The 26,730-nt window shown below is 43.6% G+C and overlaps 2 protein-coding genes across 5 annotated transcripts in view; one reads left to right on the top strand and one right to left on the bottom strand.

The window, feature by feature from the left end:
- The window catches only part of slc2a4rg (SLC2A4 regulator), a 50,425-nt gene extending 41,336 nt beyond the window's left edge, over positions 1 to 9,089 (top strand). For both annotated transcript variants that reach the window (XM_049580477.1, XM_049580476.1), the window contains 2 exons: positions 1,459 to 1,586; positions 2,146 to 9,089. In XM_049580477.1, coding sequence (XP_049436434.1) covers positions 1,459 to 1,586; positions 2,146 to 2,257 — 240 coding nt within the window. In that variant the 3' untranslated portion in view covers positions 2,258 to 9,089. The remainder of the gene's footprint in view (positions 1 to 1,458; positions 1,587 to 2,145) is intronic.
- A 1,274-nt stretch (positions 9,090 to 10,363) lies between these two features.
- Positions 10,364 to 26,730, bottom strand: part of zbtb46 (zinc finger and BTB domain containing 46) — a 71,590-nt gene continuing 55,223 nt past the window's right edge. For 2 of the 3 annotated variants that reach the window (XM_049580358.1, XM_049580359.1), the window contains exons 4-7: positions 26,189 to 26,470; positions 21,084 to 21,433; positions 19,644 to 19,686; positions 15,790 to 19,532 (exon numbers count right to left, since the gene is read on the bottom strand). In XM_049580358.1, coding sequence (XP_049436315.1) covers positions 18,733 to 19,532; positions 19,644 to 19,686; positions 21,084 to 21,433; positions 26,189 to 26,470 — 1,475 coding nt within the window. In that variant the 3' untranslated portion in view covers positions 15,790 to 18,732. The other variant, XM_049580361.1, reaches the window with a different exon arrangement.

Here is a 26,730-nt window from a genome sequence, read left to right as displayed (position 1 = left end):
GCTCTCCTGGTTGTAGATAAAACATGTACAGATAAATTTTGTATGAATTGATTTTGAACCTGTGGATTTTTTAGGCAGACCAGAAAGGATTGCATCAAGATATTGCAGCCAGCTAGTGATTATGGTGCAGATTGATGTCTCAACAATGGCCTTGTGATACAAATCAGCTGTATTCAGGCATATTAAATAAGATTATAGTCCAGGGTGACACCTGCAGCAGGTATTTTACTTGGAGTGCACTCCAGTAACTAGTCCCATTGTATTGTCTTGGTTGTGTTGCAGAGCCGCACAACGCTAACGTCTGAATCACACTTATGCGGAGTATTAATGCAGCTTGTGTCAGCAGTGCCACATTGGTTGTCATCCATGTAATTGTGGTAATTCATGCCTGTCTCTTGATATTAGGAAGCTTATACAAGAAACACAGTACATGAATTTGCATTTTCTAGGATAGCAAAGGCATGACCCGCCCTGCTCTGTCTTACTCTGCCTCTACTTACCCTGGGATTCTTACCCTAACACTAACTAACCTCACTCTTGCTTAAACTTGACCAACCTAACCAAGGAAGGCAACGAGTACTAGCCATTCAGAGGGAGAGTAGGGAAGGTCATACTTTTGCTATCCGAGGAAATTCCTGCACAGTACAGGTTGTGGCTCTTGTTAATCAGAGGTAATTAAAAATTTCTGCCAGTAAGATACTGTAAGGTTGACAACAGTGAGGTCAACACACTTCCAAAGCCAAAAAGAATAAAATGTTCTGGAGTATTTAAAGCCGAGCTGACACTGAGAAGACCAAGACAAACAGCGTTGATCCCTAACTCATTCACAGCTGTTACTAAGGCTGTCTCTGTATTGTTAACCCCTTGGGCCCCATTTTAATCTTGAAAAGCGGTATGTCTTGGCTGCGCGGGCATCTCCAAGCTCACCTGCTATTTCGGTGCATACGTACGCAAGCATCGCAAAGTGCAAATAGGGTTGGGGAGGGTGAATATAGATCAGAGGTTGTGGTGATTAACAAATAAACATCAGTGGTCTTCTCCAGGAGATCCTGTTGTAGATCTGGATGCAATGATGTGAACACACAGGACTACAATACGCAGCCAAAGCCAGAGAGTGCAGGTTTTCTAATTAATTAAAACAAGGTGGTATTTCAGTCACTGTCCCACTGTGTTTCGTGTTGTAAATGGTTACCACATATCTTAAAATGCAGCATTTGCTTAGTAATGCATCGAGAATGAAACATGAACAGCTGAACTTTGACTCCAAGAAGCTGATGGCAAGTTATAACCAACCAGTGTGATGTGTGTCGAGGTGTATGTACTGCATTGTGAATGTGTACTTTATTCTGACAGGGACAGAGTTAAGGTTGTATTTCTGTATGTCTTTCATTGGCATGTAGAATAAAGTGTAGTATAATGTTAAACAATGCAGTTATGATTGTCTTTCCACTTCTGCAGGGGCCTGTGACTCATGTCCGGACAGTTAGCATCGGCGAAAAGAGGCAGCCGGCATCCAGCACACACGCCACTGTTAACAAGAGCCATGCTTTAATAACGCCGGCACCGAAATCAACACCAGGAACCAGGTATGCAGCAGCAATCTGTGTGTGTGATTGTGTTCACAGTGCTGGTTAAATGGAGAAAATGGGGCTAGTTTTGCTCGAGTTATCTCTAGTTATTCTCAACTATGAGACTGGGTTTAAGATAAAACATGTTTTCTTTTTGTCTGTATTCCTCTGTCCATATCATGATTACTGGGAATTATCTGCTTTCCCTCTGCGACTATGGTCGTAGTTTGAGTGGCTTTATAAATAGCATGAACCAGCCACGACAAGGACATGAAGCACTGCCAAAAGCCTGAGTTGCTCTTTATGGTGCTGAATCACATCACATCAGAGATAACATAAAAAAGTACAATTTCAGTTGCATGGAATCACTGACCTCTTTAAAGATGGTTTCCTTTTTATATCGACTTCTTTAAAGAAAAGACTTGTTTGTTTTTGCACCTGACCCTTCCCCTCCGTGAACATTTACACATTCATGTGCCTTCAAGCGCACTGCACATATATATGTGTTTTTATGCCCGTGTGGGCGTCTGGATGTCTGTGTGCTTGTCCTTATGCTGTCACATCTGCTGTTACCAAGGAAACCCCGTGGGGAGGCGAAGAAGTGCAGAAAGGTGTACGGCATGGAGAAGAGAGACATGTGGTGCACAGCCTGTCGCTGGAAAAAAGCCTGTCAGAGATTCACCGACTAATCCAGTCCCCTCCTTCCCCGCGTCCATGAGATGAGCTCTTCCTCACTTGGAGCGACAGCTGTAGGTGGACTCTTCCACTGAGGAGACGAGGGGAGATTTTCTTCACGATGGAGCTCTCAGTGCTGCTTCCACCAGCCCAGCAGGGGGTTCGCCTTCTCTCTTTTCCGTTTCCAAACACAAAAGAGAAACTAAAACTAGTGGGTAAAAACAAACAAAAAAAACTGTGCAACTTTATGCAGGTTTGGAGACTTTTTCTAAGACTGAAACATTTTCACGCACGAATAAGGAAAACATTTAAATTGGATCCTTCTGATTTGATTTCTTTTTTGGTTTTTCTCTTGCCATTTTTCACGGCCTCAACTCAAGGCAAAGTTTAAAGACTACAGATAAGCTTTTTGGTATACTCTGTTGTTTTAAGGAGTATCATGTAGTCTACTGTTTATGGGTAGGATCATGACTCTTTTTTTGGAGGTTTGAAGGTTAACACCAGATTTGCTCGGTAAGACCTCTGTAGCATATCCTTTCTTTGTTGTCACTGTTTAAGGGACTTCAAACCTACCAAAGGCAAGCCGCCTGTTCACTTACAGCTGTTTAGGTGTAAGCCACATCCTGAACCTAGCATCACTGTCTTCTGCAGCCTTACCAGATATCGACTTTATGTTCACGTGCATATTGTTCAGTATCTACAACCTGTTGATTAAGCGACTTCATTACAGCCAGCTACGCTTCTTGTAACTTTGCAAAAATGCACAAAACCCTCACACACAAGTGGTACAAAATGTTTGCCCTTGACTTTCCAAAAACATATTTTTAAGAGATGTACACAATATATGAAATATCTCTTCTCTATACTTGTACCCGAGAGATATGCACCTTGAAGAAATAAGTCATCTTTTAGAGTATCACTGAAACCACAGCGTATGCCTGAGAGAGTTGATATCTATTTCTTATATAGAGTTTATTTTCAGCAAAGACTTGCTGAAGCAACTAGCAGTTGCACTGTGCAATCAGCATGATTACAGCATTTATTATTGTCTTGTGTGGTTGTCATTGTTATTGAGGCGAGTTGAGGCTTTTCCTTTGACAGCGGATGTTCTTAAGGTTCACTGTTTACCACAATGAATGATACATGAATGAAAACTGCCCTTTGAAACTTTAACTTAAAGTCTGACTGATGTAATTTGTGTATGTAGGTGAATAACCCAACAATCAAGACCTGACGATGAGTCAGGCATCCCGATTGACTTCTTACTGTTTTAAATGGATAGGTAACTATCACTAACCAGCACTGCAACATTTGTAGATACCAAACGTCGTAGGATTCAAGACGTTTTCCTGATTCTATGTTTTTAGTAGATGTTGTGTCACTCTGGTCCAACATTTGGAAATGAAACGTGAGTATCAAATCAAGTCAGTGCCGAGCAGCGGTGTAGGTGGTTGACTCTAAAGTGATTAATATGTGAGTGAAGCAAAAGTTAAAAATTAGGAAAAAACAAACAGTGGAAGTAAGGAGTTTTTAGACTAGACCTGTAATACTAAATGGCAGACCTGCTATTCCAAGCTTTAGATGAAATATAGGTGGTAGATTTTTCGATTTTTTTATATATATATTTCCCTTTCACCTGTATTTCAGAAAAAATATATTTGGCAATATTGGCCAATATTTGAAAAAATATCACCCTTAAAAAATTTAAAACCTCTTTTTTTTGTACCCCTTTTGCGTTTATGTTAGTCATCCAATATATATAACTGTGAACGAATAAACATTACAAGCATTTAGTCTTTCAGAGATTATTTCTAAATGTTTTGAAAAGACACGGGCGTGTTCCTACAAAAGACAAACACAGTGAGAGAAGTCCACTAGATTAGCTTCTTTTCTTGTTCCCGATACTGATTCCAATACCTGAACTTGCAAACTGGATGATAGTGAGCACCGATCTGCTACCATTGCATTAAAAAAATAAAATTACAGCTGTATACTTCTGACCCTGTATAGATATGAAACTGGAATTTGCAAACAGCTACCTGAAATCAATTCTTCTTTGTTGGTCTAAAACAGTAGTTGCCACGGTGCAACCTGCAGTGTGAGCTGCTGTTTCAGGGCAGTGAAGAAGAATTGACTTTTGGGAAAAGTGCCGTTGTTAACCAGTTGTTAAACTACTTTCAACTTAATAACTAAATTACTTGTTATCGGACTGGTGCATAGACTCGCATGCTCACCGATACATGATCCAGCATTTTAGGCAGCATGGTACTGGTATCGTCATGGGAACAACTCAGCTGTGAAGGTTTCCAGTTCCAGCTGAACACCTGCAGGGTGAGGTTTATCTGTACATGTCGAACTTAGACATTGACAACTTACTCTTATTGGTGATGATAATGATAAAAGTGAAAGACAGAATTAACCACCAGTAGCCAGTTAATGTTTTTAAGCAATTCTTTTCATTTCCCCCTCATTAGTAACGTAAACTTGCTCTGAGTCGACTCAGTAAAGACAATACTGATATTTTCAACATGATAACCTGCATCCCACAAACTAGTCAAGTCAGTTTATTCATTGATAAAGCCCAAAGTCACAAATTTGCCTCAAAGGGCTTCACAAGCTCTACAACATTTGACCCCCCTTTATCTTTAAGCCGTCTTCAAATAAAGAAAACCTCCTCAACATGTATTTTTCTGATCTGCTCTCAGAGTTGTGATGGCAGACGTTTTTTGAAGAGATTCATCCTTGTGCTGCGTGTCAGCAGCCTTTTGAATGTAGATTCTGTTGTCTGTCCTCTACTCTCCAAGCGCTCCTGACACTGACCTGACCTGATCACCATAGCAACGCATGACAAACACACACGCACAAACACGGCGCCTGTCCTCTCCTTGATGAGCAGGCAGTCGAGCATTCGAGCTGACTCCTTGACTGAGGTACAGTACGACTTCAGACCTCTGTCGCCATAGAAACACCTGTGCTTTCCCCCACGTCGCCGCAAGGTCACTCGTGTTGTCTGTTGCTGTGCTGATAGCACGTTAGAGGCGACCAGTTCTCGATGAAAGCTGTTAACTGGAGTCAAACGTTTTAAGCACACATTAGTAGTTAATAACGTCACATTTAGTTCCCGTCATAATCCACCCTTTTGTTTTTCTGAAAATAAATGATCCTGCCTGTAAATCGTTTATTCCAGTGGCATCCCAGATAAGCTTCCGGTCTCTTCCAGTCAGAAACTTCACAAAGTGCCAATGAAAAGAACATTAAAAGGAAAAAAAGGTATACTGACCTAATGAAATTGCACTACGTTGCACTGCGCAAAGACATGTTTTTAATACATGGACATTTTCTATACACAAATTTTGAAGTGAAAGGATTTTTTTTTTTCTTTTTCAAGGGGTGGGAGGGGTGTCGTCACTGCCCGATGGTTTAAATGGGGTGTCAGGGATAGGGGGTTCTGTACCTCTGGGGTCCCCCATTACAAGCACGTGATCTTGACAGTTCATGTCTTGCTCTCTGTGTCGGATTTATTGTACTAAACATACTGGCTGTTGTAGAAGTGTGGTACTGGGAAGTACAGTGTGGTACTTAGGTAGTCACTTTGCCTTTCCTTGGAGGAGTGCCAAGGGCTGAAAGCAGCACCTGCCTTGTCTCAGTGATGGGAAAACACCGGTCTCAGTCAGTGGCTGCGCATTAATGTCTTGATAACAGATGCTTTTACAGTGCTTTATTGCCTGGAGTTTTTCTCTCTCTCTCACACACACATACACACGCACACACACACACACACACACACACACACACACACCATCTTTGTGCTTCCTTTCTTATTTACATTTTACTGAGCTGAGGTAGTAACTGTGTAGATACTGTTATTAGTGCTGGATACCACTTTTAATTCTGTTATCTCCAGTTTGGTCGTTGACGGAGTGTCGAGTGCAGCCCATCAGGTCTCTCTCCATCTTCAGCGTGAACACGTTTCCACCAGCAGGGTCAGAGGCCGATGCTTTTGCTGGCAGTGAATGTCAATGTTGGAACGTGTTAAAGAGACAGTTTGGATTTTTTTAAAGTGGGGTTTTATGGGGTTCTTAACCATAGTCAGTGGATTACATATAGTTGATGTCTACCTGTACGCCCCCAGATTGGAGAAGCTGTAGGATTGCAAACACGAAAGTTAAAACAATGTATTGCTTCAGATGGGGGCCAGCAACAAAATGTAATTTAGCCACCAAAAAACAATCTAAAACAATTAGAGTTATCGCTGAGACCATTGTCCTACCTTTCCTTTTTGTCAGACATTGCGGCTTCAGTTCCCCATCCATGTTCTCCTTAAAGCCACCAGACTCCATTGAGAAAAACAGTCATTTTAGCTCGCTGAATACAGGAGTTGCTGGTCTGCTGCTGCCTCTATCAGTTGGTTTGTTTGTGTAATTGTGTGACTTCGGTAAATCTGAACTAAACGTATTAAATGCCGAAGTCGCACAATAACACAAAGAAACTCACAGATGCAGGCAGCGGTCGACCAGCAGCTCCTGTGTTCAGCAGCGTTAAATTACTGTTTTTCTCAATGGAGTCTGGCTTTGAAGAGAGCAACACGAAGGCTTCATTTTGACACAGAAAATCAAGGTAAAACAGTTAAAATATTCTAAATTTAGCATGTTTTTGAACTGATATTAATAGTTTCAGGTGGCTAAAATAGGTTTTGCTGCTGACCCCTGCTTAGCTTTCGTGTCAGACTCCTGCCTGCTTCTCCAAACTGGGGCATGCTGACTGACATCTACTGCATGTCACACACTGACTATAGTGAAGTACCTCATACAACCCCACTTCAAAAGAGCTGAACTATCCCTTTAACAGGTTTCTGTGTTTGCCACTATTCCACCTTTTCTATTTGAGTTGCACTAAACTGGCCCGTGACGATCAAGGCTCAAGTCGTATCAGTTCGGCTTCTGTCATGGCCAGAAAGAACTGTGGGTACAAAGTCGCTCTGTCGGACTTCATTGGTATTTTTTGTCATAAACACAGGTTCTAAAAGTGGGAGATGGAGTTTGACATTTGATGGGTGTGCAGGCGAAGTCGATGGAGAGCAGACACGAGACACGCAGTGACGATATAGATGGATTTTGCAGTTTCAGGGCTTTCTTGTACATATGCAACATAAAGAGAACCGTGAGGCTTTTTTCATATATTGTTGTTGTTTTCTTTGTTGTTGTTACCTTGTTATATGAAAAGTAAACTTTTTTTTTTACAGTATAGTTGCTCAAAATATTTTCTTTCATTTTTTTTTTAAAGTCGATTGAGAAGCTATAGTGAACATAACACATAAAAGATTCAATGTATTTTGTAGCTTAGAGGCAAAGGGGAGAAAAACAAAACCTGTTGAATGTAAAACCTAAAAAAAGAAAAGTCTTTTTTTTGTTGTTGTTGTCGTCGTTTTATTTGCTGGCTAGTTCGTACTGCCTGTAGCGCGTCCTGATTTTGGTATCCAAATCTTCTAACACCCACAGCTGTCGCCACACTGCTAAGTCATATCAAATAACCATGCAGTATTGCTTTACTATCTTACTTTGTGCAATGAGATGCTTTATAATGGAACAAGAACTAACTTGAGCTTTTGGTGACATCTGGGCGACTTGCTCATGCTGTTGCTGTTTGTCTTTCTCCCTGCCAAATAGTCATTTTTCCAAGTATGTGGTTATCACCGCTTTGGATGTTGTGTGTGGTCGTGATGTTTAAGTTGTTGTTAGGCAGGATGACCTTCGATGAAAATTTTAACCTTGTGGGAATCTTCATCCTGCCCTGCACATTCCAACCGACAGCACGCTTTTAGTGTCTTCCACTCGTATCCTTCCCATTTCATTGTCACTACAGTGATTCTTCTGCGATCACCTCGTCTTTTGTTTTGTTTTTTTTTCTTCCCATTTCCTGTTCTTGTGCTGTCCAGCTTTACTGTGGTCCCACCCAAGCCTTTACCCAGGATATTAAGCTAAACTAAACCCTTGAAATGTGCATAAAAAAAGCCTTCATTTTTATTTCCACATGTCAACAAAAAAAATTGTGCTGCTTTCTTGAATGTCAGTTTTCATTTGTTTGTAAACCAGCAGCAGCAAAGCCAATAGATCTCCTTCCAAATCAAATGTAATGTAATGCATTGCAATGGCAGCTCCACTCAGTTCTCTGCTTCTTCTACTGTGCTCGTGTTGTTCGTCCAGGCTTTTATCCCTTTGTTTGTCACATCTCTCATTTGATGACCATTTTTATTTTTCTCTTGTTGCGTTTTTACTGAGCCTTACACTGGCTGGCGTGAAAACTGACTTTTGCTTGTTTTTGTTTTCTCATTGATTGATTGATTGATTGATTGTCTGGTTGAGTTTGAGGTTGTTTTGCATGTCTAGCATCGCTCATTTTTTTGTTCTATTTTTTGGTTAGGAGATACAACACTGAAGGGTTTTATGTGTTAGATTTTCCCTTTCAGTAACTGATAACCAGAGGCTGATGTAGTGTGTTTCCCTCTAAATGTAAAAAACAATGCTCGTCGCAGCCTGACACACACAAACGCAGAGCTAAAAGCTTTTTTTTGTTGTTGTTGTTGAGGGAAACGTGACGTCAGCCTCGGGTCTTCACTGGAGGGCAAGATTTCTCCTGTGTGTGGGCTCGGCCTCTGGTCTTCATCAGCAGTCCCACGCACACGGAGGAAGCACTTTCTGAGGAGTGGTGCACTCAAGGAGTATTTGTGTGAATGTCAAGCCTATGACTAGTGCTTGAAAAGATGGATGACCATGTATGATGCTGATAATGTGATCTATGTGATGTAATGTGACGGAAAGAAAATAAACCTGAATGGAAGAAGTCTGCCATCAGCGTCTGCATTAATCTTTCACATGCATATGAATGAGATAAGTGACTGCAGGTTTACAATGACTAATCTTCCAAAGCTTGAAATGAAAGATCAATAGACAGGATTCATTCCTTTGTGTCTTCTTTCTTTGACTTGTCTAGTCTGCCCCCTTGTGGACAGCAGGGGGCTATGACAGCACTAGTCTTACCAACCCTGTGGCTCAGTTGTTCAGAGAAAGTCTGATTGGATCAAATCTTGAAAGTGGGTTGTTACAAAGACAAGAAAGATTTCTGAAATTAGATGATCGGGATACCTTTGATCAAAATAAATAAATAAAAAATACATTAACAGCAGAAGTGTGGATTCAAAGTGTATTTCAGCAACAAAATGTCAAAAAATATACGATTAGGAATCCCTCCGTGTTCATTTTTCAGGAGGTTTTTACTGAGAGCCGAATTATCCAAAGAGGTTTCTTCCTCAGGTGATTAAAACTGGTAAAAAAACAAAACAAAACACAAACAACACTGTTTGGCTCATCACAGACCGCTCGTTAGCCCTTCTCCTGCTCGTGTGATCACCTTTTCTCTCTGATAGCTTAAGATCCAAGCATTCAGGAGGTTTTCACTGGGGGCCAAATTATCAGCACAGGTTTCTCATTCTCCAAAACAAACAGACCTGGTAATTTAACAGTGAATAAAGCAAATTTCACATTAAAAAAATGTATTTTTTCCCATGCTGCTTGTCACAGAGGGGCTGTTAACTACGTATGGTGGCTGACACAAAAATGCAAATGGCCCTTTCTAGAGCCAGTGTTTGGTTTGTCTGTCCTGGGATACTGTAGAAACATGGCTATCTCTGTAGAAGAGGACCGCCTCCCTGTGTAGATATAAACGGCTCATTCTAAGTAACAAAAACACAGCGATTCCTATTTTCAAGTCATTATATGCTACAGAAAACATACTTATATTTGATTTAATTTCTGCCGATATATCCCCCTAAATCCTACACACTGGGCCTTTAATAAAAACTCTTGCAGTGATCCTACACTGTTTTTTCTGCCTGTTCTTTACATAGCAAGAAGCCTACGTTGTGACATGTAGTCCCATTTAATTAGATTTTGTTGTCCCGAAGAGATGGTATCTGAATCATGGTGATTCAGTTCTAAGTTACTATGAACAACCAGCACAAACGTAAGATGGATAAAATGATCCTGGATAGAAAAATATGGGATTTCCAAATTTGGATCCACTGGGCCTTGGGGTGTCGACAGAAGCAAACAAAAAGGCACAGCACACACATGTCACTTCTTTACAGCAGCAATTTCAAAATTTATTGAGACTGATTGGTTTTTGCAAATAATAGTCAAGCTAATTCTTCCACTAAACATGAAGTTAGAAAGAGGCTTGGACGGCCGGGTGGGCCAGCCCCAACATCAAAACAGGAGGCTCATGGTTGGCTGTAAAAATGTTTTGTGATCAGTACTATCAACCGAAAAAATATCTGCACAAGAGCACTTAAATCTGCCCGGAAACAAAACAGGTGTAAAAACAGGACAGGTATTTTTTTTTGTTGATTATTTAACACATTTTGTTACAAACACAGGTTTATGATAATCATCAATATAAAGTCAGTATCATATTGAACAATATTCCCAATGAAAATAAACAAACCTCAAGCTTCAAGTGTGACCTTTTACAAATCAAAGACCCTCTGAAACTTGAGAGAAAATAAATAATATATAATAGTAATATAAATTCATATATATGAAGGTATACACACATCACTCTTAGTAGAAGAACAAAATCTAAAGTAAAAAGCGCCAATTTTGAAATATAGTATAATATAGATATACCCATATCTATGGCTTCATGATTTGCACGTGTGAATCAAGCTATACAGGCTAAATGAGGATTGCAATTTGTACACGTCTAAGAATACCCATATTCATCTGCAATTGAGCAAACAGTTCCAGTTTTGCATCGTGTGGAATGAGACAGTTGTGTGCAGATGCCGAAGACGTCGCTTTGGTATGACAAAATGAGCACAGGCATGCAGTTAAGACCACAGAATCAGGGCACAGAAGGTCATCAACACACGGTGGGAAGGAGAATCTAGTCGCCCATCATGATTTGTCTCTTTGAAGTTTTATCCTCGAACAAAATAAAAACAAAAACATTTTGCACCTCTAATCTGATCAGTCGCATCTTAGTAATCTTTATCCTTCAACACAAACACATATCCATCTCTCGGAAACAGACACTCTCACAAGCACACGGGTGAAATGTCATTGAGGCACATATCGAGGGGTTGATGGCAGACGTTTTCCTGAAGTACAACCCAGTATGAGGAAGAAGACATACAGTACAGGTCGTGAGAAGAGCGCAGGGCCGGGGAGTCACACATACATCCAGATGTCTCTCAGTGGCCACAACGGCACCACAGGACAGAGATTTGTCACCGATCATGGGCTCCTTCCACACCCACCATTGACATTCATAAAAATCCTACCCCATTGTCTTTCTCCTTTTTTTTTTTTTTAATCTCCACCCAAAGATTTCGATAAATGGGTCGAACAAAAACAATAAATAATACAAACAAAATAACTGCCAGACATGAAGAAAGCATCACAAATCAAATGAGAGTTTCTCAGTGGGGGTTGATGGGAAGTGCAGTCCATGGCACCTGTAGCAGACAGGCGGCAAAATGTTTCCCAGAGTTACTACTGCAGCACTCACTTTCCCTTTTTGTTGCAAACGAACTCGATTCAAGCCAGTAAAGCACCGGCAGGTAGAAACGCAGCACGCAGCCTCAACGCGGCCTGAGAGGAGCGTTTCGTCTGCGTGCTGCGTTTCTACGTGATTGTGTGTCATGCGAGGCGTGAGACAGTAGAAACTAGAAAAGAAAATCCAAAATCAAATCCGTCTTTTTTTTAAGATGCGATCTTCCAAAAAAAGCTAGCCGGTCCTTTCACACAGCCCTTCTTCATATTCACAATAATACCATAACATGTGCACTTTTTTTTTTTTCAAACTGTGACAAATAGTGACAGGTTCAAAAAATAAAAACAACCCAACAACGAAAAACTGTTTAACCACGACAATAAATCCAAAAAGAGCACCTGCACACATGGACTGTGAAACAAAAGCACTTCATGTATACAAGGTACTAGATTGTTTTTGGTTCGATATTAATCAATTAGTGTACATTAGTGATGCAAAAAGCGTGTGCTGAATATATGTTTCAATCAATATCTAACAGAGAAGTTTGACAGTGAAATTGTTTTTTCCCCCTTCGGTAAAAAAAGCAAATACGACAGAAAAAGCGTAAACTGGCACAATAAAAGGTTGATAAAAGCCTTATGGCTTGCTGTCCACAACAAGGCAAAGTATAAAAGCTTTTTTTTCTTATACAAGATAGAAAATATCAAAAAAAGAACACACAATAAAGCTTAGCATCCAGCACTTAATAATAATTAATAATAGTAACATCAACAACAGTAATCATTGTTCTGATAATTAGAATAATAAGACGTCATCTGCCTCACTTGAATTGTCAATAACATCGCCGAAAAACATGGAAATAATCTTAAGAAATCAATATAGACTTTTTTTTTTTTGGACACTGGACACTCAAACTTCCTTGCGTTCAAACACCCATACAGCCAGCCACACACACACACACACACACACAGAAAGAGAGAGAAGGAGAGAGAAAGAGAGGAGAGGGGGGAAAAAAAGGAGGAAATCCACAAACAGGTTTTTCAATAAATAGCTGTTAAACAAAACAAATTAATATTACACTCTCTACGAATATCAAACTCGGAAAATTTCAAGCACAATTTTTGATCCTCTTCTTTTAACCTCACAGAGCCGGAGAAAACATTTCACCGAAAGGAAATATAAACCATGGAAAGAGGCTGCATATTCTGTGTTGAGAAACTGGAATTACATGACTGGAAAAAAAAAAAAAATAAAAGAACATTTTTGAAACAAAGGCAGCTCCTCCTTCAGTGTGAGAGACGTGGCTCTCAGGTCCGATCGTCGCAACCTCCACTGCGAGAGAAGCTGAACCGGAGACAGCTAGAGAGACAGAAAGAGTTAATAGCGTAGGTCATGTGGATCCATTGTTGATTTTCCAAACGGGGAAGCTGTATCCACGCTGTGTATAAACTCTGACATACACTCTCTCTGTCTCTCTCTGTCTCACACACACTTCCCTTTCCTTTTTAAATCCCAAAAAATCGTATGTACATTAGTCAAAGCTCCAGTATTTGTTGGAATGGATTGATAGAAACCATGTTAAACTTAAGTGAAGAAAAGATTAAGGACCCCACTGAAAAGGCATAGGCTATATAAACAGCAATCTGCACAAAGATTCAGTGATTTCTATATCGTGATAACAGTCAAGAGGACATAAAGTATATCCTTAAAGGTAGGTGCGGTCACCGAGTTGTTTAGGTAAGTAAAGATCAGATCAAAAATGTAAACCACGGGTTCAGGGCTTTGATAGGAGTCAGTTGTCATTAAAGTGCAAGTCTGTGGCAGTAGGACTCTGCATCGACAATGTGCCATCGGGCTGCCCGGTCCTCTGACACGCGTAGCTTTGCAATAGATTTAGACTCTCCCTTCATTCACAGAGAGACACTTTCCCCCAGAAACATTACAGCCGAGGTGGGACCAAGACAACCCCCCCCCTCCCCCCCCTTTCTCTCCCTCCTGGCTTTTTCCCTACACTGTCAGTGATCCTTGGTTTCCATGGTGATTGTGATGGCAAACATACAAAGTTGCAGTCTAGCATTGGCCGTGTCCTTGGCAGCGTCCTCGTTGATTTCTGTTGTGACAGAGTAGAAAACTACTGGACTCTGGCCTGAACCCTCAAGAAAAAGAAACACAAAAACACTGCATCAGAAGTAAAGGAGGTAAGCAGAAAAAGCCTTGCACTCGAGCCATCTCTTGACCACTCTTCTTCTACTATGGCAGTCAAGGTTGAGAATAGCCTAAGTGTGGGTGTGTGTATGTGTGTGTGTGTGTGTGCATTTGAGTGCGTTACTCGTAATGGTTTTAGATCATTGTCGCGCGTCACCCTTCAGCATTTCCATTCAAAGGAAGGCCGGCCCACGGTGGGACGAATGGGTAAAGAGAGCAGAGGATTCTGCCTGAGAGATCGCAAGAGATCTTCAGAGATTGGTTGATGAGCCGCTAACGGGAGCCTGACAGATTCTAGGAGATCCAGGCGAAGTCCCTCTCGCTCCCGTTCTGCTGCTCGCCCTCCTGTGCCGAGGAGTCACTCTCCTCCTTCTCATTGTCCAGTGTTCCGTGCGCCTCGGCGGTCATCCCCGAGTCCTTCCACTTCCCTCCTTCCTCCTCCCCTTCTCCCATCATCTCCCCGTCCCCTTCCACCATCATCTCCTCCTCCCCTTCGCCGTCGCCGTCGCACTCCGCCTGGTCGTCGTGGAAACGGTCGCCAGGATACAGCTCCTCCTCCGGAGAGATGTCTCCTCCCACCTCCCCGTTGTGGTCCAGCAGCGCGGCCATGCCTCGGCCGGAGCAGTCGGCGCAGACGCCGTGGCGACGTGAGCCGTGTTTGATTCCGACGCTGGCTGCTGACATGAAGACTCGGCTGCACACTTTACACACGTACTTCTTGTCTTTGCTGTGGACCTGTGGGACGGAAAGACAAAATTTCAATGTTTTTTTTTTGTTTTGTTTTAAAGGTCCAATGTGTAAGATTTAGGGGAATATAGTGGCATCTAGTGGCAAGAATTGCATACTGCAACTGAATAAAACTTTTCCTGGGTTCTTTCAGTGTTCATTGTTTATGAGGGGTTTTTTTTTACGGTGAGTCAATTTTTCCGCAGAGGTCTCCTTCTCTCCAAAACAACCAGATCTTGTGATTAAAACTGCTAAAAACACTGAATAAAGTATTTTCACGTTACAAATCAGTGTTTCTCTGGAGCTTTTCAGCCTGTCGCAGATGGACTACTTGCCCAGCACCTGCTTATGTGTGCTCACCTTTTTTCTCTGATAACTTAAGATCCAGACATTGAGGAGGTTTTTACCGGGAGCCAAATTATCTGCAGAAGGTTATTTTTCTCCAAAACAAACAGACTGGGTGATTAAAATAGCTAAAAACGCTGAATAAAGCAGTTTTACATGTAAAAAAAAAAATGTTTTTTAACACTGTTTGGCTCATCGCGGAAGGGTTGCTAACTACACTGGCTGACATGAAGATGCAAAAATGCCAATGGCCCTATCTAGAGACAGTTTTTGTCCATTCTGGGCTACTGTAGAAACATGGCGATGCAACATGGCAATCTCCGTGAACAAGGATCCACTCCCTATGTGTAAACGGCTCATTCTAAGGTAACAGAAACACGACGATTCTTATTTTCAGCTGATTATACACTAAAAAGAAACACTTATTACATTATATTCTATACTTGCCCATGTATCCCCCTAAATCCTACACACCTGACCTTTAAGGTGTGATTTAGTGCCCCCTACTGGTAATCGCAGAGCTGCACTCACCAGTGTGTGCCTCTTCATGTGCTCCCGTCTGGTGAACTTCTTGCCACAGATTTCACAAGGGTAGGGCCTCTCGCCAGTGTGGGAGCGCATGTGCCTCTTTAGGATGCACTGGTGCATAGCAGAGAAACTGCAGTAGGGGCACTTGAACTTTTTACGGATCACCGTGAAGTCATTCACTGTAGGGACAGAAGGAGGAAGGGATGGAGGATGTGGCAGAGAGAGAGAGAGAAATAAAAAATAAAAACACAGATTAGTGTTGAATGAAGCTCTTTTAAATAAACCGAGACGTCACTTTTCAGTTATTACATTTAATTAGTGGCATGGTCTAGAAATGTACCATCAATTCCCATGGCCACCCCAATCCCAGTCAAAGCTACAGTTGCCCTGGCAACAGCTCTTCCTCCATACTAAAGCAATAAAGGCAAAGAGATACTATAAACACGACACACAACAGTCAGTCTGCCTTAGTTGCTCTAGAGGGTCTCTGCTACGGACAGCAAAACACAGACAGAAAGACAAACACAGACAATGACAGGGAGGCTGAGGGAAATAAAATCACACACACACACACACACACACACAAAGGGAGGCGCTTCAGTAACGAAATTAATATAAAAACTAATGTTAATACCATGTCCCAGTCTTGTGTAGAGGTCTGGTGAGCCAATTATCTCAAGGTCTAGACTTAAATGGTAGTAAAGCCAGGTGAAGGGTATCCAACTAAACAGACTGAGTGTGTGTACATGTGTGTGTGTGTGTGTGTGTGTGTGTGTGTGTGTGTGTGTGAGAAACTTTACAGTCAAGGCATACAGTGTTTGACCATGAGAGATCAGGACTGGATTTATGAGTACACAAGCACAACACAACACAACTACTGTACATAAAGGACGGGGTCAAACACACAGCTCAGGGTTGTAAGCTTTGAAGTGATACAATATAATTACCTCCATCTGCAAATCGACTTCTGCTCTGATTAAGCACTCGACGGCACAAAAACATGCAACTGCACAACACATGAGATTCACATTTTTGTAGAGCGGCAAGTTAAAATGCAAAGAAGGGAATATTTGTAATAGTGTGAATGATGTGCAGGATGCAGATAAAAGATAACAACTGCAGAGAGGGTGTAACATTTTTCCATCAGTGTTTAATTACAGCATAAAAACTACAAGCAGAATCTCATTCTGTTTTAAAAAAGAAGTACATATCTGCGTACAGTACATGGGTTTTATTTTCAAGGAGAAAATTTGATAATCTAAATTGAAATATCTTTCAATATTTACAACAGCACATATTTGAACTCAAAATAATATTAATAATAATAATAATGATAATGCCACATAACAGCCGTACAGTATTTGCCATTTCTCCTGAATGGCTCGCTCTGCAGAGTTCCTGATTAGTTCCTGACTTCTCTGAGCCTGCCAGTAACTGTTTCAGCTGCTGGCTAGGACAGAGTGTGCTACCTGAGAAATGGGATTTTGTATTAGAAAGGATTTGGCATTCGGGAGTTCCCTGTGTGTATGTGAACACATCAGCAGTGGGGGTATAGTCCCAACAGACACTGGTTCTGCTTTTACCGAGCACATGGAAATTACAGTTCTATGTGTTGACTGTGGGAGATTAGAGGGGAACACAGGTGGATGTCTTCCCTTTGGGTATAGTACTCACAGTATGGGTGTAGCACATAATAAACCTTCATAACTGGGCTGTATCGGGGAAAATATCTTGGTTAAATTATAGTTGGGAGGCCTGCTGTAAACTCAAAGGAGGAAAATTTTGGCAGAAATCGGTGTGAATTTACATTAGCAACGATTCTGAAGCCAGTGTTCGTGCCGATTCCAACATCTTCCAGCTCGGCGACACCCTCCACCTAACTGTCTTCGCCGTCTCCCTCAATCCTCTCCTGTGTTTTCCCCCCACTTGTCTCCACCACCACACCATTATCTGTCTGCAGCAGTGACATCACTAAGATCATCTGGTTCAAGGGGCATCTGCCCCTCGCTCCGCACTTCCTCTTCAGATGAAGAGGTCAGGGGTTAAGAAGGGCCGGAGCCGTGAAGGACCAATTACTGTCCAGCTCCAGCCACACTCCAGCCACTAGAAGACTACGCAGATCTGGGACAGAAGAGATGGACGTGGAGAGGGAGAGAAAATGACACCACCCAACCCCCCCCATCTGAGCAGCTACTGGTCTATTGTTTTAGCTGGCTTTGTCTCGTTCGGCACATCCCCTCCATCTGCACTGATCTGACAGCGCTGACTGAAGGTAATCATGTCAGACTGATGACTGAAGACGAGCCTCTACGTGTCCTGTGGGGAAGCTGATACAAGTGCTTTGTTGTTATTTCAGTTACAGCTTAAAGAAAAGTAACTACAGTGTTTTTTTTAAATATTCCATAAAGTTTTATGCTATTTTAAAAAATATTTGCTGAAGTGCATCAGCACTGACAGCAGGAATGATCTGATTTGAGTCTTTACTCCCAGGCTGCAATTCTACAAAGTTCCTGCAGGTGGTGTGGTTGTGTGCGCTGTGAGCCACAGTAAAGCCTGGCAGATCTGAACTGTGTCTGAGTGTCTTTGTGCCCGTATTGCAGGGGTGGTCACAAAGATAAAGATCTCTCTGCCTAAAAAGGAGAGAAGAGTTTAGTCAGACTGGTTACTGGCGACAGAGAACCAGACAAGTGGTGTAGGTCGGGGAGGCGGAAAGACGCACCCCACCATGTCTCTCCACCCAACACCACCATGGAAAGTTATTCACCTGTTAACGGGTCCAATCAGTGCACACTTAGACTATTCACAGACCTAAAGATAACTTTAAAAAGCAGCTTCACTCATAGTTTCAGTCAGCTGCTTCAACAGATCAGCTTTGCATAGCAGTTGTGCATTGTTGACATGTAAGCTGTCAATTCATGAGAAAAAATATTGACATATTTAACAACTTCAAAAAAAAAAAAAAGGAGGTGTCCCTAGGTGTTTAAAATTGTTTCAATAGATATTTGATTTTAAAAGGAGTTCTCCCCTTCTCAGTGCAATGACGCCACAGAGCATTTTTTGGCATGAACGTACAACACGTGAGGATACGCTGCGAACTGATGGGTATGACTGTGTGTACACAAGCCGGCAGACTGTCTCAGTTTTCCACATTGATGCTGAGATCACGATTGTCAACTTTCATCTCTTGAGAAAGCCGCCACAGTGAATCCATAACCCCACCCTGAGACATTTCCATCCCTGTGCTGCCTCCCAGCACAGCTCCTGGCACCGACCCCACCTGGCAGCACACTTTAACATGTGTCGCCAGGTTTTTCTGGGTGCTAAAAGCCTTGGCACAGGCGGGGCAGGTATGCCCTCTCTCTTTGGAGTGCACGGAGGACAGGTGCCTGTGCAGGTCTGTGCGGTCTCTGAAGTGTTTCAGACAGTACACACACTGCATCAGCTTCTTCTTGAAGTGAATGGTCTTCTCGTGTCGGTCCGCGTTGGATTTGAGGGTGAAGCTGGCGGGGCACTGGGAGCAGAGGTAGCGCGCTGGCGCGGGCTCGGCCATCGCAGGGCGGTAGAGAGACTGGTGAAAGTGGAGAGGCTGGGGCTGCGGCTGGTGGCAAGGCTGGGTGGGTTTGTGGTGCGGACCCTGCATGCTCGGCCAGTCCAGGGACAAGGCCATCAGAGACAGGGTGTGGCGGTACTCGTGTTCCCTGAGATGCTCCAGGCTGCTGAACAGCCGTTTGCACAGGGAGCAGGCGAACCCCTGTGAGGGCCAAGCACCGGGATCTGGCAGGATTCTTTTCCCTGACCCAGCCTCTTCGCCCAGCACCATCGGCCCTTTAGTCCCTCTGCCAGCCACGGACACTGACGCAGGCACAGTCAAGCCACCAGCATAGCTCTCATCGCCCATCTGATCCCTCTCGACAGGAGACTGGTCACCTTCCAAGGCTGAGATAGCGAGAAGAAAAGTGAGAGTGAAAGTGAGAGAGATAGATAAAAGGCACAAACTCTCTCTTCAACTTATCTCGACATGACATGCTTCAATTTTTAAAACTGTACCTGTGCGGTATTCTTTCAAGTCTTCCTTGTCTTTTACGCCCTCCTGTAAGCACAAGACATCCCGTTATGTCAACACACACACATTTATACAGTCTGTATGGATTGTTGTCTGGGCATGCAGGAGGCAGGCAGGTGAGACACGCTGTGAAGACAACCTTTTTTCACACGTGAGAAACAAAGACATGAGAACAGAAAAAAAGAGAAACACACAGATCAGAATGATTTAAAGACACGGATAAACTGTAAGAGATTAGCAAGCAAACAGAAAAAAAAAGATCTTGTAAATAGCTGACGGCTCCTGGATGCTAGCGCCGTCCTATGAGACACAGAGTGAGCAGTTACGTTGATCTACAGTATTAATAATATTATCTGCCTGATACAGCAAGGTGCGCCCAACACCTCTCCCCTCTCTTTGCTCTCATCTACATCCCATCTAAACTCTGTTCTTCCTCCATCTACTCCACGCTCCTGCCATTCCTTCACCCCCACCCATTTCCTCGGCCCCTACACTCCTCCTCCTCCTCCTCCTCCTCCTCCTCCTCCTCCTCCTCCTCCACCTCTCTAAGAACAGAACACCATGCACTGGGCAAACAGATGGCTTGTCCGCAGAGATAGGGAGGCTTGTTGGGAGGCAGGTCCACTGAAATCAAATGCTGCTCCTAAAACGCTCACCCGCGCACACGCACACACAGACTGGCACAAAACTCACATCCACACATGCTCATACTGCCATGCTCACACACACGCCCACACTCACTCACTCACACACACACACACACACACTGAACAGAACAAACAATTTCCTGGGCTGCGAGAGCAAACCTCTCATTGTCTACTTGTATTGATTCTACTCAGTCTCATCTCACTACCTTGTCCGTTATCTGCCATCTCTAAGCGCACGCTGCCATTGTGACCAGATGTGTCATCTCGAATGTAACCACTATAAACTACATTACCGCTAATGCTGAGCAAAGACTCTTGGCTTGGAGGTGAATTCGGGTCTGGGCTATATTAAAAAAGATGATATGAAAAAAGCAAGACAAGAGTGAGGAACTGGCAATCTGAAAGGAGGAGAAAGCAAACAAAGCGAAACAGAAAAGAAAGACAAACAAAAGAAAACAGTGTAGCGGGAAATGTGCCAGATTCCACACTGAGAGTGAGATACAGAGAGGGGTTGAGCGACGCTGCGTAAAAAAGACTTGCCAATGATGAAAAATAACCCCATTAACCCCCACTTCTCCTCGTCAAGCCCCACCCTCCCACCATGTCGCTTTCGATTCTCCGTCGCCTCAACCCCCCTCTGTGTGTGTGCAGAAACAGGGTGAAGCTGCCCCCTGGATGCGCATCTCCACTCACTCTTACAAACTTTTATCTGACTGGAGGAGCGGTACCCAGAGAGCAGCCTCTGCCCTGGAGCTGAGCCAGGCTCTGTGTGCTTACCTCAGGCAAGGTGGAGGGCTCCTGGCCCTCGGGGGCCTCTTCCACTTCCATGTCCAACCCTTCTGAGCGCAGCGGGGGTGCCCCAGCCCGCAGACCGGGGGCCTCCAGGGGCCGAGGCTCAGAGGGGTGCAGTGGTGTGGGTGGAGTGGGTGGGTAGTATGCTGATGTTGATGATGATGAAGATGGCGGTAGTGGTGGTGGTGATGGTGGAAGATGAGGAGGAAGAAGAAGAGGAGGAGGAGGAGGAGGAGGAGGAGGAGGAGGAGAGGAGCCAGCCCCCTGTTTGTTATGAATAGTGGCCCCCGTGGCCCCTGGCCGGAGCGTGCTGCAGTAGTTGTTGGAGCGGAGCCCTGAGGAGCACAGGAAACGAGTCTCACCCACCCACTCACGTACAACTGCAACTCTGCTAGCAGCTGGCCACCAGAACACAACGGGAGAGAGTGGGCAGGGGGGCACACAGAGGCTGCCAGTGCTACACTATCAAACACTATGGAGAGGGGGAGGAAGAAAAACTCTGAAGTTTCACTTTCCACCAGCCGAGGGGAAAGGGTTAGGGCTTCTCTTCTCTCTTTCTCTCTCTGTTTCTTTCGCTCCTCTGCTCTCCTTCTCCTTCCACCCACATGCGTGCGCAGAGGATGGCAGCGTTTGTGTGTTTTGTGAGAGAGTGTGCATGTGCTGTGTGAGCGAGTAAAATGCATATAAGGAGAGGGCTTGAGGATCCTGTGTAGCGTGGAGGGAGATTGTTTTGGAGAGGAGCCATCTTGCAGCTCAAGTGAAGACTTTTTGTACACGCAGGGTAAAGGACGACTATATCGACCATGTAAGATGTTTACCGGCAACAAGTTAAGGCACGCTGGATGAAGAATTTCAAATTTCTTACAGAGCCTTTAGCGCTCTATAACTATCCACACAGAAGCTTTTTCTGCTACATTAATATCACCATTAGCTGGTACTGAGAGTGCATCTCTTTTTCTTATAGTGCATATGAATCAAAGTATAATGTGTTGCAGGTTATTCTGGATCGTGTGTGTGTGTGTGTATATGAGTATGTGCAAGTGTGGGCAGCGTTTTGGGGAATGTCTCCAGAGTTATGCAGTGGGTTAGCCATTCATTGCCCTCCTCTGCACAACGGACAGAATCACACAACCATGAGGCTCGACCGTGGACGGATTCCTGGAATGTTAAACTACCGCGCCCGACACTCCCCACTCCCACTTACTGAGAACACACACAAACGCTCAACTCCCCATCTCCTCTTCCCCACCTCCCGGCAGCAACGGGAGGAACAACATTAAGAGGGAGCCAGAAATGGAGACAGAGAGTAAAGAGATGAGCTACAGGTGAGAGGGAGCAGCTCATTAACAAATGGTGTGCTGGCTGGCATTGACCGCTTCTTAGGAAAAGGAATAAGTCTGTCGACTGGGATAAACAGCCTCGTTTCGAGCCTCTTGAAGAATTCCAACATACGACTAATTTTTTGCAATCTTGTCTCAGTGAGTTTAATATTGCAGTCGTGTCTGGCAAGCTGTAAAGAATACAAATAACAGCAGGCTGACTCACTGCACAGCGACAGGAGTAAAAGAAAGAGAGGAGAAAAACACATTAATGTAGAGTAACTGAATAACTTAAACACAGGATGACGGTAGAGGAACGAGACCACAAGCTGCGTCCTCGCCTGCACCTGCATTCAGAGTGGGGTCAAAACCTATTAGGTCTGTTTGCGCTTTAGGGAGGCAATTACTGTAAGCTGACTTCCCCATTGCCAATAGCTAATCAACTAAAACTTAGTAAGTCTGTTAGGTGGAGTTCCTCACGACATAAACACTTAATGACGCCCTGTTTGCAACAACCTCTGGACAGTTCCTCTCTCCTTTTATCATTTTAACGATGAACGAGAGACAACCTGGATTTGGATTCAGAGATTATTTTTGAAAAAGTGCCAGCTGTTTTTAAAAAAGTTTAGTGGATTAGATGACCTTCAGTGGAAAATCCCACTACTGGATTGAAAGTTATTACTCCTGCATCAATATCTACCTTTGTATTGACCCTTACTGTTCTTACTTTCCTCTTGCTTGTAAAAAAGGGAGACAGAGGGTACGGTGTAGCTATATAGGATCCCACTTTTCAATCCGAAAAGTCACCAGATTTGTGTCACAATCATATATGAAAATCAGAAAGAAAAAAAAACCTCTAGAGAGTAGCTATGGAGCCACGGGGAGCTACTGTACTGGGTGAGTCAATTTTCAAAAGTAGATGTGAAGTGATGAGAGCAGGCGGTGGAGAGAAAAGTTCAATAATGTCAGTATGATCCCTATAGTTAATTGGATGTTCTTTACAGCCGGTACGCGGTGGCAGTGTGGACAGGTGCGCGGGGAGGGTCCGGCAAAATCCATTGTCTGGCATTGATTGTCTGACGCACAGAAGGGGTAGTGGGGCCAAATCCCAATGATCTTAATTGGATTCAGGAGGCTGATTGACATACAGACTGGTCCCACTTTATTCTGGCATTCCACATGCTAACAGGATGTAGTCCGTGACCCATGTTAAGAATGGGCGAAGAGGAGTTGTGCATTTTGAATCGCGGGGCCCTGTCAACAAGGTGAAGGTCGGGTGGGTTTGAATTGCTAAATGCAAAGAGAGAGAAGTATTCAGCGGTTAAACTGTCGGACATTGATTCTCGGTTTGGTCCGATTTTTTGGATGTATGAATCTTTAGGAGAAGCATGTTTTATTAAACAGTCAATTATACAGAGAAAGAGGAAGCGGGAGCGGGAGGGGGAGACAGAAGCTCTGTGTCAAGGCCTTTTGCTGATATTCAGTGGTCTCTCTTGAATTGGGCCAGGTGACCTTGCTCTACCTCCTCTCTGCCTAGATCAATACTTTCCCAGGATTTTAAACCAACACACTTTGATGCTCCACAGCTGAAGTAAAAGTAGGGGGGCAAGAGAGAGAGACGAGAGAGGAGTGAGACAAATACGGAGGAACTGCAGGAGCTGGCCAAAAGGGGAGGGAGAGTGTGAGGGATGAGTGTTAAGGAGGGGTGAAGGAGAAATGGATGGAGGGAAGGAAGGAGGGAGGGAGGGATGGATGGCGCGAGGGGGAGTACAGGAGGGAAAAAAAGGACAGGAAGGATGTTAACCAGGGGTGAAGGAGAAGCAGGGAGGAGGACAGGAGGAGGGGGGAAAAGAAGGCTGAATGGAGGGGAGGGAGGCAGGGAGCAGCGATCTGTCAAACCAAGCAGACTTATCCTCCGCCCAGTAATCTGAGGTACAGTGTTTGTTTATTTTCTGTCCTCATTTAGACACAGGGACAGACCCAGGGAGGGAGGGGAGGTTGTTGGCCATCTCAACAAGCCCATTTCCCCAACCCCTATTGTGTAGTGAAGTCAAAATAGGGTTTGGCTAACCAAAAACCTCCCTGAGGTTTCTTTGGTGACAACTGAAATACAGCTATAAGACCCATTCAACATGGATTTTTTTACATGCTGGGAGCAAATGATTAAGATTCTCTGAATTCTCCGAATCTCCTATTCATATAGTAAAGGCTGAGTGTAGCTGTAAAGTGTGAGAGTGTATCAAAAAGCCTCTTCTTCTCTTTTCTGGAGCTTGTGAGGCTGTCTATCTGTGCTGTGACAGCATCTGATTCTCCTCTTTAAGCCAACAGAAACATCTCAATCCCACACACTTAACACTTACACAAAAGGGGTGATGTGATGTGACGTGCGTGTGCGAGCGCGTATGTGCAACTGCAAACGTGTGCTTCGGTCTATTCAGTCTCGGCCCGGTCTTTTTATTTTGTAGGTGAGTGGGGCTCAACTCAAAAGGCATGACTCGGCTCGGAGTTGTACCCTTCCTTTGCTTTTCTTCCGCTCACAAAGACAGGCAGAACTCGGGACAAAAGATCCAATTACTAGCCAGTAAAAGCAAAGAGACACAAACACACGAGTTGCACACACACACACACACACACACACACACACACAAATGTGCCCACGCGGACACAGACTCAAGCAAATATACGCTCACGCTGGCACACACACGGAGATACACACACATGTAGACGCTGACAGTTTAACACCCTCGCTGAAGGCAAAAAAAACTGAGTGAACGAAGGAGGAGAATCTCTTGTTAACGTGGACAAATTAAGCACAAATAAGGATGTTTATTGATCTAATATTGATGTGCTTTATTTTAAAGTAAGCGGAGGCTTTAAGTGGAACATTTTAGCTGATATAAGTGTTATTTTAGTACTTATGTGGAGAGATATTCAGACATTTAAAGAGGGTAGGAAGGTTGTTGAAGGCTTAACACAAAAATAAAAACCATTCACTCACACATATTCACAAACAAGTGAAATTTGATGGTGCACAAACACTCCAATAAAGCTTAAATTACTACAGTTTGTTGTTATCTCCTTAATCCCTCATGACATCACATTTCTCTATCATGATTTTATGTTTAACTGGTAATTTTTAAGGTCACAATTTCAAGAAAACACTCCTTTTTGAGGGTGCTTTTAACAGGATGCAAAGGTTTGTGCCGTAGCTGTTGAGTGGAGCAAATCATTTCATCGTTTTCGGTGCTGAAATGTGGTAAGTAAATAATATCTGAACAGTTGCTGCAGTTCTGTTGTGTTATTTTGCTGCTGTGAAATACAGCCGTAGACCCACTGATACGCACAAAGAAACTGTCACATTAAAAACCAAACAAATTTTTCTCACGAAAGCGAGAGCGATCCCAGCAAAATGTTCTCTCACTGAGTCACCGCTGACTAGTCATCGCTGGCATTGCCACACAAACTCTTTACACACTCAAGTGGCACCACACACATACACACACACACACACACACACACTCACAAACACATGCATTCAGACTTATCCAAAGACAGTGGCTGATAAAGAGAAAGAGGACACTCATATCAAAAGCGGTCAAGCCTGTATGTTTCATTTCTCACAGGTGACCACATGAGCAGGTACTCAAAAATACACTCATTGATTCAAGGCAGTGTGTGTGTGTGTGTGTCTATACCCGAGTTATAATGAGGTGTGTGCATGTGTGTGTGTAACAATCAGTGTGAGCGCAGTGTTAGTAAATAGTGACTTACAAGACAGGGAGTGTGCTCCTTTGGGCAGGTACTCGTACAGCAAGGGGTTATCATCTCCCATCATCTCAGCCCGCAGAGACAGCAGGCTGTTCTTACTCATCAGCGCCGCCTTCAGATTGGCTACAGATGAGATCGTTCCGCCCCCGCCTCCTCCCCCGGCCTCCTCCGATTCGTTGGGACCCAGGTAGCTGGGCTCTGTGGTGAGAGGCTCTTCCTGTTTGAGGAAGAAGTCGAGGCGTTCGCCGCGGCTGTCTGAGCTGTTGGGTTCGGTCACGTCTGCCCCTGAAAGAGAGGATGAAGTAACAGAATGTGGGTGAGGCTCTTCTGTCCATCTGCAGCCGTCAATGACTCACATTAAAACGGTTTTTAAACAAACTGAAGCCGAGGAAAAAGTAGGTGGCAAAGGACAGTGCCTCAAAACATTTCACACAGCATTGTTTAAACTTAATTAGGGGGATTACATGGTTCTCTATAGGCTGAAAATCCTGCCACTCTTGGATTTGTGAAAGCCTTTCAAAGGGGATAAAAAAAACCTTAACACT

The sequence above is a fragment of the Epinephelus fuscoguttatus genome, linkage group LG7 (genome assembly GCF_011397635.1).
Source record: "Epinephelus fuscoguttatus linkage group LG7, E.fuscoguttatus.final_Chr_v1".
Classification (NCBI taxonomy): Eukaryota; Metazoa; Chordata; class Actinopteri; order Perciformes; family Serranidae; genus Epinephelus; species Epinephelus fuscoguttatus.
This window is presented reverse-complemented; position numbering and strand designations above follow the sequence as displayed.